The sequence below is a fragment of the Paramisgurnus dabryanus genome, chromosome 15, assembly GCF_030506205.2.
Source record: "Paramisgurnus dabryanus chromosome 15, PD_genome_1.1, whole genome shotgun sequence".
In the NCBI taxonomy this organism is placed as follows: Eukaryota; Metazoa; Chordata; class Actinopteri; order Cypriniformes; family Cobitidae; genus Paramisgurnus; species Paramisgurnus dabryanus.
The window spans coordinates 8,913,744-8,933,790 of NC_133351.1; the positions used below are offsets into that span (position 1 = coordinate 8,913,744).

The 20,047-nt window shown below is 38.4% G+C and overlaps 1 protein-coding gene across 1 annotated transcript in view; it reads left to right on the forward strand.

Moving 5' to 3' along the window:
* The window catches only part of abca12 (ATP-binding cassette, sub-family A (ABC1), member 12), a 101,906-nt gene that overhangs the window by 20,868 nt on the left and 60,991 nt on the right, over positions 1-20,047 (forward strand). The window contains exons 12-32 of the mRNA XM_065252099.2: positions 801-973; positions 1,217-1,347; positions 1,713-1,843; positions 2,407-2,571; positions 2,671-2,879; positions 3,015-3,145; positions 3,639-3,753; positions 3,887-6,085; positions 6,339-6,761; positions 6,853-7,323; positions 8,261-8,683; positions 8,776-9,270; positions 10,060-10,482; positions 10,573-11,067; positions 11,300-11,722; positions 11,827-12,450; positions 13,474-13,586; positions 13,708-13,775; positions 15,216-15,337; positions 15,533-15,663; positions 18,933-19,075. Of these exons, the coding sequence (XP_065108171.1) occupies positions 801-973; positions 1,217-1,347; positions 1,713-1,843; positions 2,407-2,571; positions 2,671-2,879; positions 3,015-3,145; positions 3,639-3,753; positions 3,887-6,085; positions 6,339-6,761; positions 6,853-7,323; positions 8,261-8,683; positions 8,776-9,270; positions 10,060-10,482; positions 10,573-11,067; positions 11,300-11,722; positions 11,827-12,450; positions 13,474-13,586; positions 13,708-13,775; positions 15,216-15,337; positions 15,533-15,663; positions 18,933-19,075 (7,608 nt within the window). The remainder of the gene's footprint in view (positions 1-800; positions 974-1,216; positions 1,348-1,712; positions 1,844-2,406; positions 2,572-2,670; positions 2,880-3,014; positions 3,146-3,638; positions 3,754-3,886; positions 6,086-6,338; positions 6,762-6,852; positions 7,324-8,260; positions 8,684-8,775; positions 9,271-10,059; positions 10,483-10,572; positions 11,068-11,299; positions 11,723-11,826; positions 12,451-13,473; positions 13,587-13,707; positions 13,776-15,215; positions 15,338-15,532; positions 15,664-18,932; positions 19,076-20,047) is intronic.

Sequence of the window (20,047 nt, forward strand, 5' to 3'; positions counted from 1 at the left end):
AATTTTTTTTCTTGAAAATCATTTTTTTGCAGTGTGCCATCAGTTGTGGTCTTGACCAGTCTTGAAATAAAATTCCGAGTCCTCTTTGTCTGAGACCGAGACGAGACCGGGTAAAAATATGGTCGATTCCAAGACGAGACCAAGACCTTTACAAAAGTGACCGGTCTCGAGAACTACAACACTAGCCGAAGTGATAACACATTTTCAATTTAGGCTAAAACTCAGAGCCGGACTATATCGGCTCTATAGTTAACCTAGACGGTAAAATTAATCCTCGGGATTGGCAATACAGCATTCGATCTATTACGTGGAATACCTGGATGGGAGTACATTCAGACTTTCCTTATGAGTAGCCATTCATCCATGCAGATTGCAAGTGTTGCAATGGAAGTCCAGCTGCGTACGTACCAGCATGTGTATAGTACATAAACAAACTTGCTCACCAAACAAGTGCCAACTGTAAAGTGTTTTGGTTAGTCTACAATCACGTTGTTCGAAATGCAGTTACTTACAAAACGTATTATGTTTCTTATGTAATTTACATAATTAGAGCCATATTTTTCTGGCACAAAAGCTTTTCCTTTTTTTATTCAAATTAATGATTTAGATTGGTATCAAAGACAACGAAAACAGTCTAATAGGCAACTTCTGTCACACTACTAAAATGCAGTTGAATAAGTAATGAAATATGTGTATTTTGTATAAAATCTCATGCTTAACCATATTCTTAATAATACTGAAGTAATATTTTTAAATATTGATGTTAATGCCCACAATGTAAAATTCTGCCAAACCAATAGATGCTGTTGGCCTGGAGTCAGGGCTCTTCTTCAGCAGACGTGGCTTTTGTTAAAGAGTTGGTGAGCAGCTTCTTGGGCCTTGTTTCTCCAGCAAGCTCTGGTGGTGTTTCCGAAAGCAGCAGGCCCTCACGCAGCACCAATGATGCAGAACCAAGGACCCTGATGGAACAAATGTACGTACACCCTAAGTATAAGGTTTGGTGAAGTTAGGTGCAGCGTTGAAATTACTTCAGGTTTTACTTAAGGATCGAGATTTTACATTTTACATCAAATGGCAAACAGTAACACACCCATAACTACAATACGTTTATTGTAGTCTAGTTTGTCATTGTCATTTTGCATAGTTTTGTTTGTATCATCATAAAAAATACAAATTTACAAAATAAAAAATGTCATCACTGATTTTCCCACTACAGAATCCTCGGGATCGGCAATACAGCATTTGATCTATTACGTGGAATACCTGGATGGGAATACATTCAGACTTTCCTGATGAGTGGCCATTCATCCATGCAGATTGCAAGTGTTGCAATGGAAGTCCAGCTGCGTATGTACCAGCATTTTTAATTGTTTATAGTTATACTTTGCATAAATAATTAAGGAACTACATTGGTATTGGCTCACCAAACAAGTGCCAACTGTAAAGTGTTCTGATTCGTCTACAGTCACGTTGTTTCGAAATTCAGTTACTAACAAAATGTATTATGTATCCTATGTAGTTTACATAATTAGAGCCGTAGTTTTCTGGCACAAAAGCATTTCCTTTGTTTGTTCAAATGAATGATTTAGACTGGTATCAACAACAATGAAAACAGTCTAATAACAACTACTGTCACGCTGATCAAATGCAGTTGATTAAGTAATGTTTCTGCTTTGCGATATGACCATTTGAGCTGTTTATCCCTCTTACAGCATTCATTAAACTGGTCCTGAGCGACGCCAACCGTGTCCAGGAGCTTTTCCTTTCCCTGGCTCAGAATGAGACATTTGCTAATGCCTGGGCTGATCATGTCATGGACTCCGTTGAGCAAACTCTGGTCAAGGTGAGTCTAAAGGGTGTTGCACACAAGACGAGAAGCACTGCGCTGCATCGCGCCATGAATTTAAAAAATTTTTTTATTTTCTATTAATGTACGCACACCGGCGGTGCCTAGCGGCGTCTGTCCGCTGTGACTCTGGGCACTGCTCAAATCCCTGTAACGCCGCAGAGCACCACTCACATAGTTTAACTTTAAATAACATCATATTTGTCCCAAATGATTAACATTGGCTGCTAACATATATTTAGCATCTTGAAGTAGATGCTATCTGACTAAGCTCACGCTGTATTTTCAAATACCGCTACAACCTAAATGGATGTTCGCGATTGTGTAAGGGGTCATCGAGCCACCGTTTATGCCCGCCTAAATAATCCTATACATAGAAATGTGGACAGTTTAATGGCGCAACACCACAATTTAATACTATGTAATTCACTTTTAACGTCTTTGTAATGTTTTTCAGTAATACATTTCTAACATTTATAATGTGTTTAGAAACAATTCTCTGAAATGACTTTACACAGACTTTAAGCTCTTCATACTGTTGCACTAATGTTTTCGTACAGGTTTTCGAAGGCAATACTAACTGCAGCGATCTTTATACTCCCTGGGCATGGATGTCAGCATACATCTCTATAGACCATGACCTTTGGGACACTTTGGTTTGCTCTGGAAATGACACAAGTCTTGAGCAAATATTGATGACATCACTTTCTCCTGTAGCTGAAAAGGTATTGCCATGTAATGCATTAAGAAGAAATAGCCTGAACTTGAAATGAATTATTCATTAATATTGTTCATATTTTTAATTTTAAAACATTTAATCACAGGTTCAACAGTTGGTCGGTATAGTAGGTGGAAATGTAACGTATAATGTCACACCCTCCGTGATGTTGGCAGAGTGGCACCAAATATTCACAACATCCTCAAATTATGGCGCTGCCCTACAATATCTGGTAACTGGGCTTGGTCAGAAAAACATTACAGCATGGATTACAGAGCAAATGCCAGTTCATTTGTCCCAGATTCTTCTCACCAGGTAAGAAACATATTCAGTAACCACATGCCCATGATGTTGCTTTTCTTAACTATTATTTTAAACAAACACTGAATGCCACTAGTTTTCATATGGGAAAATGCACCAGAAAAATCATGTTTCTTAATGTATTTCCAGGGGTTTGGACACAATTAAAACCGTGGGCTCTATGCTGGAGAATAGCTATCAGTGGCCCTCTATTGAACCGTACTTTAACATGGCTTATTGGATTATGAACTACCAACCAAATGTCACGACATCACCAAACTGTGAGTGTTAGTACACAAAATACAATCCCCCCCAAAAAAACATATGGTCTATATTACAAAAATTCAGACAAATCTTTAATGCATTTTTAAATGATTAAAATTGATTCTAATGGTTACTAATTATTTTTATACACCTTGTATTGTACTGTACCAGTCAGTCCTTCCAGAAAAACGCAGAGTATTTTTGTGATTGTTGCGGACAAAAATCCTGGATCTTGCGGCACGTTTTCTTAAAAAATACGATGGAATATGTGGGATATTTATGCAATTTTATGCTATGAAATTGCGGGGACGTGCAAAAATTGCGGGTTTTGCAACTTTTCAATGATGTAGACTTTGGCTGATAATGCGTTGAATCATGCGATCGCATAATCGGGTTTTTCTGCAGAGACTGACTAGTAGTCACTAAAGGTTTTGTTATAATTTTGAGCTCAGATTTTATATCCAGTTATAAAGAAAATATATTGGCTTATGTATTATGTGACTCTTGCAGGCATGCTTGGTTCATCTGGCCTTACATGTCAGACCGGGTTTACTTGGGAAACATTTGTGCCATTAATCCAGACAATGATCTCTGAAGTATCAAGCAATCCTGCCGGCCTGCTGAGGTAAACGTTATTTACTCTTGGACATTTACTGTACTGATAATCAAATTGATATAATGGCTATAGTGGATATGTGCTTGTTATTACAGTATATTGATACAATGATAAATAAATTCATTTTGTTGTTGTTTTTTAGACCTATCCAGGGAACAGTGGCTCTCTTGGAAAGTGTCTACCAAGACACATACATGTCACTGTTGCAACGTGTTCTTGTCAGCAATTCCAGCAGTTACAAGTTACCGCAAGACCTGATGATGAATCTCATCAATACAGTACATAAGGAAATTCAGCTTCTTTCCAATATCGAATCCACCGAGCAGTTTGACACTCAGCTCTCACAAACGCTGTTAAATGACATCTTGGCAGCTCTTGGACTGGGACAGCTGGAGGACCTCTTGTCAGGTGGTTACCCCATATCCAGCTTCAATCCAGTTCTTCAGAACCTTCTTCAGTTCCTGAGAAACGACTCCGTCCAGATGCTACAAAACGAGGGAGGGTTTGCAGTTCTAAATGAAGTTTTGAGCCAACTCGGAGCCGTTCTGCCACCACAGCAACAGGATCAGTTAGAAGCGGTGCTCAATTACACTCATGCCCTGATTGGAGATCTGGAGATCTGCTCAGCTGTTGATCATAACTGTTCTAATGATGTCCTAAACGTGTTTGGTCTTCTTAACATCGTTTCTCAACTTTCAAATGACACTAATATTGAAAACTTAGCCCTTAATAGTAACATGACTCTGTCTGTTGTTGGCGATGTATTATCTCTTATCCTGCCTTGGAGCATGTCACTACCACCAAATTCCTCCATGGAGATCGTCAGTAAGGTCCAACATCTTCTCAAGCTGATTTATGCATCTACTAATGCCAATTCAACAAGCATCACTGAGGCGCTACAACTCTCCAATCTCACTATTTATGAATTACAACAAATCTCTGATGTCATCAACATCTATAACTGGTCAGCAGTTAACACCGTACTAGATCCTTTGGCCATCATCAATATGATTGGTCAAACCCCACAGTGCCTAAATGATCCAACCATTCTCCAATCTTCTCAAGGACCACCTTTCTACGGAGAGGCTGACTGTGTTCTTCAGTTCATTCAGACCGCTGTTGGTTCACTACCTGTGGCAAAGGAAATTCAAACAACTCTTGTAGACTGGCTCAACATCACTGCTGGTGAATTAAGGAACCTGTCAAATCCTGAAACTGACTCACTTGCAATGACAGAAGAGGTTTTGACAACAACCCTATCAACCATTAGACAAAATCTTCAGAGTCTACATGTGGACAACATGACTATGATTACTGGTGAGCTTGACGTTCTGGAAAACCTCTTGAAAGAGTTTTTCAACGAACGCTATCCGTATTACACCATTAACTCTCCAATGATGGCTCAGGGACAGTATGCACAGAAAGTGTATGAAAACATCACACTGTGGTACCTAAACAAACTCGAAAATGCCACCAGCGGCAGCACATTTGCAGAGATTCTCCAACCCCTGATTCACATGACGAAAATGCATGTGGAACTCATCAGTTCAGAAATGGAGAAGCAAACAATGATAATGAATCAGATCCAAAACTTGATAGTCAATGTGAAGGTTCCTCTAGATAGTGAAGATCTTATGCAAGTTGGCAATACAGTCATGACCATATTGCATGGTGAGCTGGAACGGATTAAAACAAACCTTCAAATCCATCAGGCACTCTTTGATTCCACTGGCTCCCCAGTGAACGCTAGTTTTCCAACTGAAATCGAAGCTCAGATCATGACTTACCTCAACTTGACAAAAGATTGGATCACTAATCCGCAACTGACAACGGCACTTGCCAAAATCTTCCAATGGAACATGAGCTCTATTGATATTACAACACCTGGGATTGATCTGGAGCATCTCATTCAAGCCATGGCCCCCCTGTTCCCCACTGAAGAGCAATCTTTCCTTGCTGTTGCCGACAAGGTTTCTCAGGCAGTAAACTATGCTATCCATGTAGCTAACACGGATGGTGGTCTCCAGAGTGAAAACTTCATCAAAGCAATTGCCAGTACTGTGAATGTGGTTTTGGAGAGCATGTCTAATGAGACAGGACCTCTACCTCAGGATGTGATTCAAGGTATACTTGGTGCTTTTCAGGGTTCACTCCAACTGATCCTGAACCCAAATGCACAAACTGGAAACCTCACACAGGAGACTATTAATCAAGTGAATGGAGTAATGCAAGCTCTCTTGCCAGTGGAGGCAAATCAGGTGCTGGTTCCCATCTCAAACATCCTTTTCGCCTATTTGCCGACTTTCTTGCAACCTGGTGGACCTGGAAATTGGACTGAAGTGTAAGTCTAGAGAATATATTGTAACTCTAAATCTCTCTTTCTCTTGCTCTTGTTTGTCATGAGAGACTTATAATTTAACATTTCTCCATCTTCTATCATTTGTACTTCACTAATTTACTCTTAAATCTTGCCATTTTATTGCTACAGATATTACTATCTCAGAGAGCATGTAATGCTCTTGTTTTGTCACTTTGGATAAAAGCACCTGTGTACTGACTTTATACAACAGACTTGATGATTCTCTCTTTTTTAGAATTCCAAATGTGATGACAGATCTTCAGGATTCACTGCCGTCAAACAGCACGGCGCAGTCCATCGTTTCCATGTTGCTAAACGTCACAGATTTCATTCTGAACCCAAATGGGGACAACATGACAGAAGACTGGATTGTTAATCAACTGAAAAGCATATCTAATGAGACAGTAGATCTACCTCTGGATGTGGTTCACAACATTCTCGGTTGTTATTATGGTTTCCTTCAGTTGATTGTAAACCCCAATATAAGTTTTGCTGAAGCTACCAACCTCACGCTGGACCATGCCCAGAAGTTGGATGAAGTACTTCATGCTCTTTTGCCTATGGAGGCAACTGAAGTGTTGGTTCCCATCATCGATAGCTTTTTCAGCTATCTGAATAACATCTCCCAACCTGGTGCAACTGATGACTGGGATGAAATGTGAGTGTAGAGAATATGTAATATTTCATTTTACATGATATTTCTATTTTCATTATATTTATGTATATGTAATATATAATGCTTTTTTCAGTACACTAAATATGATTGAAGAACTCCAGAATTCCCTGCCATCAAACAACACAGCACAGCCCATCATATCCATGTTTCTAAACATCACAGAAAGCTTTATAACTGTTCTTGACCAGATCCAAGTAGCTAACACCGATAATGGTCTCCAAAGTCAAAACTTCATCGAAGTCATGATCAGTGCTGTGGATGTGCTTCTGGAGAGCGTGTCGAATGACACAGCACCTCTACCTCAGGATGTGATTCGTGGTATTTTTGGTGCTTTTCCTGGGCTACTCCAACTGATCCTGAACCCCAATATGAGCAGTGCACAATCTGGAAACCTCACACAGGAGACTATTAATCAAGTGAATGGAGTAATGCAAGCTCTCTTGCCAGCGGAGGCAAATCAGGTGCTGGTTCCCATCACAAACATCCTTTTCGCCTATTTGCCGACCTTCTTGCAACCTGGTGGACCTAAGAAATGGCATGAAATGTAAGTCTAGAAAATATATTATAACTCTTGCTCTTTCTGTCGATAATATGTGAACAATATATCATGAGAGAGCTATCATTTGACATTTCTCTATCTTCTATATTCTGTAAGTCACTAACTCTAGCAAAGATAAAAGTTTTTCTTGTGACAGAAATTTGTTAAACAGCTTGAACGTAACTCTGCACCAGGGATGGGCAACTTTGGTCCTGGAGGGACGGTGCCCTGCAGAGTTTAGCTCCAACTTGCCTCTGCACACCTGCCTAAAAGTTTCTAGTTTGCCTAGTAAGACCGTAATTGGCTGCTTCAGTTGTGTTTAATTATGGTTGGAGCTAAACTCTGCAGGACACTGGCCCTCCAGGACCGACGTTGCCCATCCAAATGCTCTACACTCTTGCCTCATTTAGTATGCGTGGATCTATGAATATGCAAATTAGTCCCTGCCTCCACTCTTCCACACCACCTCAGACCATAGATATATATGTCAATAGATGCTACAATTGTCAAATTTCAGACACACATCTGTTAAGTCCAGTTTGACACAATGCATACGTAAACTGCGCATTTGTAGCACAAATTTTTTAGTGCTAATGTTAGGTGTTCAACTGTGATGATGTGATTGGTTAAATGTTTCTGAGGTAGAAAACCAAGGTGATTTCAAACCGCGTTATGAGTCTGTGCAAAACTCAAATTTTATGGAAAAACACTCAGTAGTGGTGTTAAATGATGAAGTATATTAAAAACACCTCATAGACATATAAACAATAATAAAAACTTGATTTTTATCACGGGGGCCTTTAAAATTACCATTTCATTGCTACAGATATTACTGTCTCTCGTATGATAGATAGTGTGTGATGTTCCATATTTGTCACTTTGGATAAACGCATCTGCTTACTGACTTTATATGACAGACATGATGATACTCTCTCTTTTTTAGGATTCCAAATGTGATGACAGATCTTCAGGATTCACTGCCATCAAACAGCACATCGCAGTCCATCGTTTCCATGTTGCTAAACGTCACAGATTTCATTCTGAACCCAAATGGGGACAACATGACAGAGGAGTGGATTGCTTACCAGCTGACAAGCATATCTAATGAGACTGTAGATCTACCTCTGGATGTGGTTCACAACATTCTTGGTTGTTATTATGGTTTCCTTCAGTTGTTTCTTAACCCCAATATAAGTTTCGCTGAAGCTACCAACCTCACGCTGGACCATGCCCAGAAGTTGGATGAAGTACTTTATGCTCTTTTGCCTGTAGAGGCAACTGAAGTGTTGGTTCCCATCACCAATAGCTTTTTCAGCTATCTGAATAACATCTCCCAACCTGGTGCAACTGATGAATGGGATGAAATGTAAGTGTAGATAATATGTAATATTTCATTTTACATGATATTTCTATTTTCATTCTATTTATGTATATGTAATATATAATGCTTTTTTTCAGTACACTAAATATGATTGAAGAACTCCAGAATTCCCTGCCATTGAACAACACAGCACAGCCCATCATTTCCATGTTTCTAAACATCACAGAAAGCATTATAACTGTTCTTGACCAGATTACTCCAGCAGTAAACTATGCCGTCCATGTAGCTAACACTGATCATGGTCTCCAAAGCCAAAACTTCATGGAAGCCATGATCAGCGCTGTGGGTGTGCTTCTGGAGAGTGTGTCGAATCAGACACCACCTCTACCTCAGGATGTGATTCGTGGTATTTTTGGTGCTTTTCATGGTTCACTCCAACTAATCCTGAACCCCAACATGAGCAACGCACAATCTGGAAACCTCACACAGGAGACTATTAATCAAGTGAATGGAGTAATGCAAGCTCTCTTGCCAGTGGAGGCAAATGAGGTGCTGGTTCCCATCTCAAACATCCTTTTTGCCTATTTGCCATCCTTCTTGCAACCTGGTGGACCTGAAAAATGGCATGAAATGTAAGTCTAGAAAATATATTATAACTCTTGCTCTTTCTGTCGATAATATGTGAACAATTTATCATGAGAGAGCTATCATTTGACATTTCTCTATCTTCTATATTCTGTAAGTCACTAACTCTAGCAAAGATAAAAGTTTTTCTCGTGACAGAAATTTGTTAAACAGCTTGAATGTAACTCTGCACCAGGGATGGGCAACTTTGGTCCTGGAGGGCCTGCTCTACACTCTTGCCTCATTTAGTATAAGTGGATCTATGAATATGCAAATTAGTCCCTGCCTCCACTCTTTCACACCACCTCAGACCATAGATATATTAGTCAATAGATGCTACAATCGTCAATTTCAGACACACATCTGTTAAGTCCAGTTTGACACAATGCATACGTAAACTCCGCGTTTGTAGCACAAATTTTTTAGTGCTAATGTTAGGTGTTCAACTGTGATAATGTGATTGGTTAAATGTTTGTGAGATAGGAAACCAAGGTGATTTCAAACCGCGTTATGAGTTTGTGCAAAACTCCAATTTTATGGAAAAACACTCAGTAGTGGTGTTAAAGGATGAAGTATATTAAAAACACCTCATAGACATATAAACAATAATAAAAACTTGATTTTTATCATGGGGGCCTTTAAAATAACCATTTCATTTCTTCAGAAATTACTGTCTCTTTTATGATAGATAGCATGCAATGATCTTGATTTGTCACTTTAGATAAAAGCGATCTGTGTACTGACTTTATATGACAGACATGATGATACTCTCTCTTTTTCCAAATGTTTCCTTTCAGGATTCCAAATGTGATGACAGATCTTCAGGATTCACTGCCATCAAACAGCACATCACAGTCCATCGTTTCCATGTTGCTAAACGTCACAGATTTCATTCTGAACCCAAATGGGGACAACATGACAGAAGACTGGATTGTTAACCAACTGACAAGCATATCTAATGAGACAGTAGATCTACCTCTGGATGTGGTTCACAACATTCTTGGTTGTTATTATGGTTTCCTTCAGTTGATTGGAAACCCCAATATAAGTTTCGCTGAAGCTACCAACCTCACGCTGGACCATGCCCAAAAGTTGGATGAAGTACTTTATGCTCTTTTGCCTGGGGAGGCAACTGAAGTTTTGATTCCCATCACAAATAGCTTTTTCAGTTATCTGAATAACATCTCCCAACCTGGTGCAACTGATGAATGGGATGAAATGTAAGTGTAGATAATATGTAATATTTCATTTTACATAATATAATTTTTTTCTGTTTATGTATATATAATACATACCATGTTTTTTTTCAGTACATTAAATATGATTGAAGAACTCCAGAGTTCCCTACCATTGAACAACACAGCACAGCCCATCATTTCCATGTTTCTAAACATCACAGAAAGCATTATAACTGTTCTTGACCAGATTACTCCATCAGTAAACTATGCCGTCCATGTTGCTAACATCGATAATGGTCTGCAAAGCCAAAACTTCATTGAAGCCATGATCAGTGTGTTGGGTGTGCTTTTGGAGAGCGTCTCTAATGAGACAGCACCTCTACCTCAGAATGTGATCCATGGTATTTTTGGTGCTTTTCATGGTTCACTCCCACTGATCCTGAACCCCAATATGAGCAACGCACAAACTGGAAACCTCACACAGGAGGCTATTATACAGCTGAATGAAATAATTCAAGCTCTCTTGCCAGCAGAGACAAATGAGGTGCTGGTTCCCATCTCAAACATCCTTTTCGCCTATTTGCCGACCTTCTTGCAACCTGGTGGACCTGGGAATTGGACTGAAGTGTAAGTTTAGAAAACATATTAAAACTCTAGCTCTTTCTATAGATAGTATGTAAATAGCGTAATCATGAGAGATTTCTCCATCTTCTATCTTCTGTAGTTTGCTAACTTACTACTAAAACTTGCCATTTCATTGCTACATATATCATGGTTTTTGTATGGTAGATAGCGTGTGATGTTCTGAATTTGCCACTTGACTTTATATGACAGACTTGATGATTCTCTTTTTTTTTAGGATACCAAATGTGATGACAGATCTTCAGGATTCACTGCAGTCAAACAGCACGGCGCAGTCCATCATTTCCATGTTGCTAAACGTCACAGATTTCATTCTGAGCCCAAATGGGGACAACATGACAGAAGACTGGATTATTAACCAACTGACAAGCATATCTAATGAGACTGTAGATCTACCTCTGGATGTGGTTCACAACATTCTTGGTAGTTATTATGGTTTCCTTCAGTTGATTGTAAACCCCAATATGAGTTATCCTGAAGCTACCAACCTCACGCTGGACCATGCCCAGAAGTTGGATGAAGTACTTTATTACTTTTTGCCTGTGGAGGCAACTGATGTGTTGGTTCCCATCACCGATACCCTTTTCAGCTATCTGAATAACATCTCCCAACCTGCTGCAACTGATAACTGGAATGAAATGTGAGTGTAGAGATGTTTCAGATTGGTCTTCCTATCAATATTTTGTTTTACATTATATCTCTGTTACTTTATATATTACTAATATATATTCTACATATTTTCAGTGTACTAAATGTGATAAACGAACTCCAGAATTCCCTGCCATCGAACCACACAGCACAGCCCATAATTTCCATGTTGCTAAACATCACAGAAAGCATACTAAGCTCCAATGAGGGAAACTTTACTACCAACTGGTTTGCCAACCAGTGGAATGCAAGCTTTGCAGATGGCACAACATCCATGATGGAGCTTGACCAACTAATCCAATCCCTGCTCTCGCCAGAAGAGATGGCCTTCTTCGCCATTTCTCATCAGGTGTCTCAGCAACTAAACAATGCTCTACAGGTCGCCAGCACCGATGGTGGTCTTCAAAGTGAAAACTTCATAGGAGCCATCATCAGTGCTGTGAGTGTGGCTTTGGAGAGCATGTCCAATGAGACCGGACCTCTACCTCTGGATGGGATTGTTGATGCTTTACACGGTTCACTCCAACTGATCCTGAATCCCAATATGAGCTACGCCCAAGCTAACAACGTCACACAGGAGATTGTCCAAAATGTGGAGGAAATTATTGAGGTGCTTCTGCCGGCAGAGGCGAACGAGGTGTTGGAACCCATCACAAACATCATTTTCACCTATTTGAAGACTGTTTCCAGACCTGGTGGATCTGACAAATGGAATGAAGTGTGAGTTTAGATGGTTTACATTATTTAAAATGCTTTCTATCGAAAACAAATGTAGATACATAATGTTGCTGTCTGTACATCTATGCATGCATTTACCCTGCTGAAAACCAGCTTGCAAGTTTTGCAGCATAACCAAGCCAATGCTGGTTTAGCTTGCTTGACCAGGTTTTAAAGCGATAGTGATAGTGATGAAAATCCTGTCATCATTTACTCACCCTCATGTTGTTACCAACCTGTATTTTTAGTACTATGGGAGTCAATGGTGCTTTTGTTTTTTGCTTTATTACAAATACCTTCCTTTGTGTTCATCAGAACAAAGAAATTTGTAACAACATAAGTGAAAGTGAGTAAATGACCAGTTTTTTATTTTTGTTTGAACTATACCTTTAAAGTAACATGCTGACTTTTTGGGACTTTAGCTTATTCAACGTATCCCCCAGAGTAAGATAAGTCCATACATACTTTTTTCATCTCCATGCATCCCGTAACTCTGTCTGACGCACCCAACGCTAGCCTAGCTTAGCACAAAGACTGGAAGTAAATGGTTCCAGCTAGCATGGATTTATTGCTCTGAAAAGTGACAAAATAGCGTCAACATTTTCCTATTTATATGTTGTGATTTGTAAAGTTACAGCATGTGCAAATAGATTTGCGAGAAGCTCTGTGACTATACAAATCACAATATATAAATAGGAAAATGTTGTCGTTATTTTGTCACTTATTGGGAGCAGTATGCTAGCTGGAACCATTTACTTCCAGTCTTTGTGCTAAGCTAGGCTAGCAGTGGGTGCGTCAGACAGAGTTACGTGACGCACAGAGATGAAAAGGATATGTATGTACTATGGGGGATTAGGTGAATAAGCTTACAGTAAGTACCAAAAAGACGTCATGTTCCCTTGAAGTTTAAGCAAATGCTTAAAACCCCAACTGTTTCGCAGCTCATCTTAAACTGTTTTACGTTGTTTTTTTAAAAGTACATATTTCTGTGGGTCTTGATAGTCAACTTTCATCTCTTGTTTTCAGCATCCTAAATGTGTTAAAAGAGATACTGGATTCTCTCCCATCAAACAGCACATCTCAGTCCATCATGTCTGTGGCTTTTAAGGTCATTGAGTACGTTCTGAGCCCACATCAAGGCAAGTTTGCGGTTTTGTTGGGTTTCAAAACAAAAACGCCCTATTAAACAGATTATTGAATGGCCTTTTTCAGCTATCTCTCCTTTGTTAACCTTATCAAGTTCCATATTTGTTTTCTCAGGCAATATAAACCTCTGGGACAACTTTGGAAACTATAGTCTTGGCAACATCAGTGAAATAACAGAACAGGTCGGTTGGCTGAAATTTTTTTTCTCTCAAATGTCTGATACTGATAGCTGATTCTCATGAAATGTTGTTTTTAGCGGATGTTCGTATTTATGTACAGTATGTACTAGGGGTGTGACGAGACGAAACACGAGATTGGGTTCACGAGAACGAGACGAGACGATATTTTTACACTTTTTAAGAAACCCTCAATGATAAAATAAATGAATAAGAAACTGAAATCACATTATTTTTAAACGTTTTAACTGATCAAGGACTGGCCCTAACAATTATTTTGCTAACTAATAAAGAAGTAATTTGTTATTTTCGGGTAATAAAAATAGACCCAAGTGAGCAGTAGCATTTAAAATTACATAATAACGAAGATGCAATAATAATTGGTTCAAATAAAGTATTAAAACCAAGTTACATTAAACAACATTTTGTGGCCTATAAATAAAAAGCATTATGTATATATTATAACAAATGCCTGCAGGGGGCGATAGAGGACTCGTCTCGCGGATGCTGTCTTCCCTTTCACTTTAGACGGAGAGAAATGCTTATTTTTAGTCAAACAAATGTTTAAATCCATATTAATATTTAATATATGTCCATTTCTTTACACGGGAAATGATACAGCCACTGTTTCAGCAAGAACATGCAGACATTAAATCATGTAAACTCTGTGTGAGGGTTTAATCTGCTGAGACTTCACATCTGACACTGATCAACAGACAAACACAACGCGTCTCAGACTTCACACGAGTTCACAAACGAACATTATTGGAAACCTAAACAAAAAAGCAAACGCAGTTAAAGACAAATATAATGCATGCACTGTAAAAGGGTCAAACAGAAAGCTGCATCCTCCAGAGGTCGCATATGCAGGCTGCATACGTCATCAAGGTTTATTTCAGATCATTAACTGAGCATTACATTCGCAATTCGTGAGCATATTACACAATTTTTATTTTTGTTAATAGTCTCTAATAAGACAATGACGAAGTAAATGCAGTTTAAAAATGCGACCTCCAAAGGATGCAGTCTTTTATTTGAGAAACGGCCAGCGCGTCCACAAGAAATCTCGCGAGACACATGTAATCTCATCGCAGGAGATCTCGTCACACCCCTAGTATGTACATATCTGTATTACCAGGGGTGCACATTTAATTCAATTTTATTTATATAGCGCTTTTTACAATTGTTTAATTGTTTCAAAACAGCTTTACATTAATAGATAGAGGAAAACATAGAAAAATCATAAAACATAAACAGCAGAATACAGTTAAAGTTAAGCCAATGTCAGCAGACTCCCCAGGGGTTGAAAAAAAAAACGCTAGGGGAAAGACCCTGTTGGCGAAAAGTCCTAGGAGGATTTCCTCTATTGCTCTCAAACGTTTGGTCCATACTGTATATGTAACTGTACACCTTTATCAAACATTAACATGTTCTGTTATGCCACAGCTGGTCGAGTTCATAAGTTACGTGACACCATTCATGAATGAGTCCTCTGAGACCGTCACTGAAGCTGCAGCTGTGCTGGTTCAGATCCTCTCTGGCAATGCCGACCAAGACACCTTTGACAAGTGAGAATGCCTTTGCTGTACTTACTGTCAACAACACAATCTCAACATCAACTAACTGAAAACATCTATTATTCATCCAAACATGTCATGTTGTAAGACTTCAGTCTCTGTGACCCCAAAACAAACAGTTTACAGGAGCATTTTAAGTGAGGGCCTGAAATGAATGTGAAGGTGACTGTGTTTGTTGATCAATAGGTTGGAGAAAATGCTGGCGGATCTCTTGTCAACTTTCAATGAAACTGAAATGTGGGAGTCATTGCCCTCTGTTGTGTCCACAATGCAGATGATCATGGTCAACACTACTCAAAACATGACGGCGCAAACAGGTGAGAAGTGCAGAAGAGCTGGGAGATGGAGGCCCACATTTGACAATAGATTTACAACTGTATAAAAAATTATTGGTATTTTTTTTTTAGTTTTTAGAACGCAAACATCCCGCAAACATAAATGTTAACTTGAGAAGAAATATCCTGTATGATGATGAAACTTTATTCATATATCTTGAATATATCGTACTATATACAATACTACTTGTTTACATATTAAGCTAAAAAAAAACATTACACAGATGTAAAAAAAAATATTTTGCTATGATGTAAGAAAAATCTACATCGTGATTCGGGTTTATTGCCATTGGCACAGGTATAGGTACATTTAATTTCTAGTACGTTTTTTCAGAGTCAGCTTTGCTTAAAAAATGTAAAATAAGATAAAAAGAAACGCTAGCACTGTGTACAAGTAAGACAATAAGACACTGGCCTGGTTTCACAGACAAGGCCAAGCCAGGACGAGGGTTGTGGTTGGGATGTTATGGTTCTCAACCAATCAGAGTAAAGCATTCAACAGCCCTGTGGTATAATTTAAAAATAATGCACACTCAAGCTGGTAAGGAGGCACAAAGCAGTGCCACAGTGGGTATGCATTATTTTAAATTATACCACGGGTCGGTTGAATGCTGTATTCTGATTGGCTGAGAAATGTTCAGTGGGTATGCATTTATTTCTGATAACTGCACACCTAACTTGTCAAATTTCTTAAAAATAGGCACCAGAGCAATGTTTGTGGTAACCGTGGTATAAGAGGAATAATTGACTACGGTCCCTTGAATTATTTGAAAATAATGCACACCCGCGGTGAAACATTGCACCTTGTGTGTGCATTATTTTCTTTTATTACACGGCTCTCTGGAATGCTTGATTCTGATTGGTCAGTTGAGACATTTGCAGGTTCGTTCTTTTCAAATAATAACCGCTCCAAAATAATAACGCATAGCCGGACTACTTTCACGAGTAAAATCGCTCCGCGCCAATAAAGATCAATAACAGGGTACCCGCGGAGTCTTAAAAGTCTTGAAAAAGTATTGAATTTCATTTTCCCATATTAAGGCCTTAAAAGGTATTGAATTTCACCTCAAATCTTGAATTTTCCACGGAGGTCTTGATTTTGCAAATGATCAATAGATTTGTATGCTGTTAATTCAGACACAAAACTCGCGTGCACAAAAACCACGCGCGAGCGACAGGTACGAGCGCAGAACACTATCCATGTTTGGAAAAGCATCTTAGCGAGCGCGCAGAACACTATTCGCGCGCAGGAAAGCATTCTCGCGTGTTCACAGAACACTATTCGCGCGCTGAAAAACGTCCTCCCGAGAGCGCACCTCTGTTCAAAGCGCACAAATGCAGTCAAGCGAGCAAAGTAAAAAGTTACGTGAAAAGGCTGGGATGATAAAGTAAAGGCTGGGATGAGCGCTCGTTCGACTCTCTCTATGCGCTCGCAGCTGCACAACACGCACTTGCTCGATCAAGTTGACTTTGGGACTGTGGGGGCGGACAATGACGGGTGTCCAAGCACCTGTGATCGGTTGTTTGATTTAATCAGTGACACACACAATCTTCTGTTCCACAATCCGTCTCTAGTAAATCTAGGTAGAAAAGACATGTTTTAATATGATCATTATGTCGGAGAAGGTCATTTGTTAAACAATAGTCTTGTGTGATCCATGCAATAATAAGCTGCAAACAATGACGCAAATTTGAAAGCTTTTATATATTTTGTTTACTGTTTAATTAGATGATATCAACTTGCAATACATACTATAGGCTACATATTTACAATGTCACACTAAGTTAGCATTAGAAAACTTTAGTATGGTCCTGTATAAAGATTAACAGAAAAGATTAACAGAAATATATCTATATATGAGCTTGTGTCCAGTTTTTTGTTTGGTTCAGTGAACAGATCTCTTGTCTTTTTAGGGTCAAAATAGCATTACATTTTAATTTGTTGTTGTGTTTGAGGGGGTTTTGTTTCATTTGCCATAATATGGTTAATTTTGTTTGTCAGTATTATTCTGGTTCAGAGCATTACTGATGAGTGTTATTAGATGTTGTTATTATCTTAACTATATTAAACAGCAAAAAATTAATACCTTAAAATTGGTGTTATTGTTTGGTTTGCAGCTTATTTCATGGATCAAACAAGACTATTGTTTTAACATAAATTACCTTATCCGACATAATGGTCATATTAAAACGTGGCGGGCTGCACAAGATAAAGAGGCGGGCCGCATGTGGCCCCTGGCCCTCCAGTTGCCCATCCCTGATTTAGGGATTTTCAAATTTACAATAAATGTACATTTAAATCTATTAAATCTATTTGATTGTTGGTTTTGATTGATGGGTAAAGATAATAGGCCGTTTGGGCCTTGGACTCAGCCTTTCAGAGGCATGTTGTCATGAATGTTCAAACACTTGTAAATAGTAATTATTTGAGTTATATTACGTTATTTAAAATGATTTATTCTACCCGAATGGGTGCGATGTAGGTATTAAATTTCATTTGAAATGGTATTAAAAAGGTCTTAAAAAGCCTTGAATTTAGGTTTGACAATCCTGGGGGTACCCTGAATAAAGATAACTGTCTGTTTGGCGCCATCTTGTGACAAACACTCGACAACCACGACAAGACACAGACAGCTTACTGAGACTGAACTTGACAAAATAGAGCATGACAGCTACGAAGCCAACACACAAAAAAATACAGAATGGGCATTAAAACTTCTCAAAGACTGGCTAAAAGAGAAAAAATGGAGACAAGTATGAAGCAGAGGATCTTAATAAGGTATTACGATCATTTTATGCATCTGTGCAAAGTTTCGCGGAAGGATAAAAATGTTAATTTAAAACAAATATGCCAATAAAATGTTTCAAATTCATATTCATGTCCAGTTTTTTTTCTTATGTGGCAAGTAGCCGTGTAATAAGCGGGATAATGTAGAGGCAGCCGGTAGTTATTGGGAAATAAGCCCCGACAGTGTGATCAGGACCCGACGCGAAGCATAATTCAATGGCCCGTTGTCAATAATTTCTTACTTATTCAGTGGCTGGTTGTCAATTATTCCTTACAATACATAATTTTCATACTGAAACTATGAATAAAAAAACTATTAAAAGTACAGCATTATGAAACTGTTCAATATGATTTGTGAATTATATTGCAAGTTATCAAAAGTTATTTTGGAACTCATTCACTTGTATTAAATGGAAAAGAGTGATTTGTATTGTGGCCTAATCCTTTTATTTCTTCTTTACAGATTTCTTCTACACACTTCAGGGGCCGTTGTCCAGCCTTCTGACTGACATTTTTCAAGCCGTGAACGCAAGCGGCTTCACTGTTCCGCAGATTGTTGGTGGATTGCCACAGGCGCTTCTGTCAACAACAGAAGTTGCTGTACAGGTTAGAGCAGCATTCCTATGTGAATGTAAAAATACTTCAGGAGAATGTGAAGAATGCAGGTTCTTTAGTACAATAGAGGGCTGGTCTGTACCTTTTTGAAGTGCATTAGAGGAATTGTTTTCTTTTGCAATTGTTATGTAGACTTCAGCAAACAAAAGTCATGAGTAATGATACATCTACAGACATACAGTGTCATAAGAACACCTACAGTGAGTTTCAGGTATTTAGCTACACCAGTAACAAAGTTATATAAGCATGATAGTGTAAAACCAAAAAAGACTCTTTTACAAGAGTAAAAATGTATTTGCCAAGCTCGGATTTACCAAAATCAAAAATCGAAGGGAGATCTCACAAGGGTGCTTGACTAAAACTCATATCAATCATATCAATCAAGTTATAAAAGTTATTAAAATATCAACATTTATTTCATAAAAGCCTTTCGCATTGCGTGTGACGTTTCGTGTTAAATTATTTTTAAGACATTCTGACATGTATAACTTATTTTGTATATCAAACACGAGTGATTTACAGTAGGTGTTTGACAATTCACAAATTTTTAGATAGAACTCAAGATAAATTCGGTGTTGTCAGACAGGAGGCTTAGATAAAAAAAATTAAAAACGTTTAGTTAAACTTCCTTTATCTGCAACAGCTAAATCCTCAAAGTCGAGAGATAAAGTTATTTAAATAAAAGTTATTTTAAAACTCTCTAGCGTTCATCCAAATTTTCTGAAATTGGATAAATATTTAAATTGACTTTTAAAGTTTTCAGATTTAGTGTTTCCGAAGGCCTGGTAAAAGTACATTCATATTTACATTTGTCTAGAGTACAACCAGTCCATGTCAGATTACCCTTATGCATGACAACATTTTTTTGATTCCAAACTGTGTCATAGGCATTGTACTTGTGTGTTTTATTTAACCAGGTTAATTAAAAAACGTATTGAGATTAAAATCTCTTTTACAAGAGTG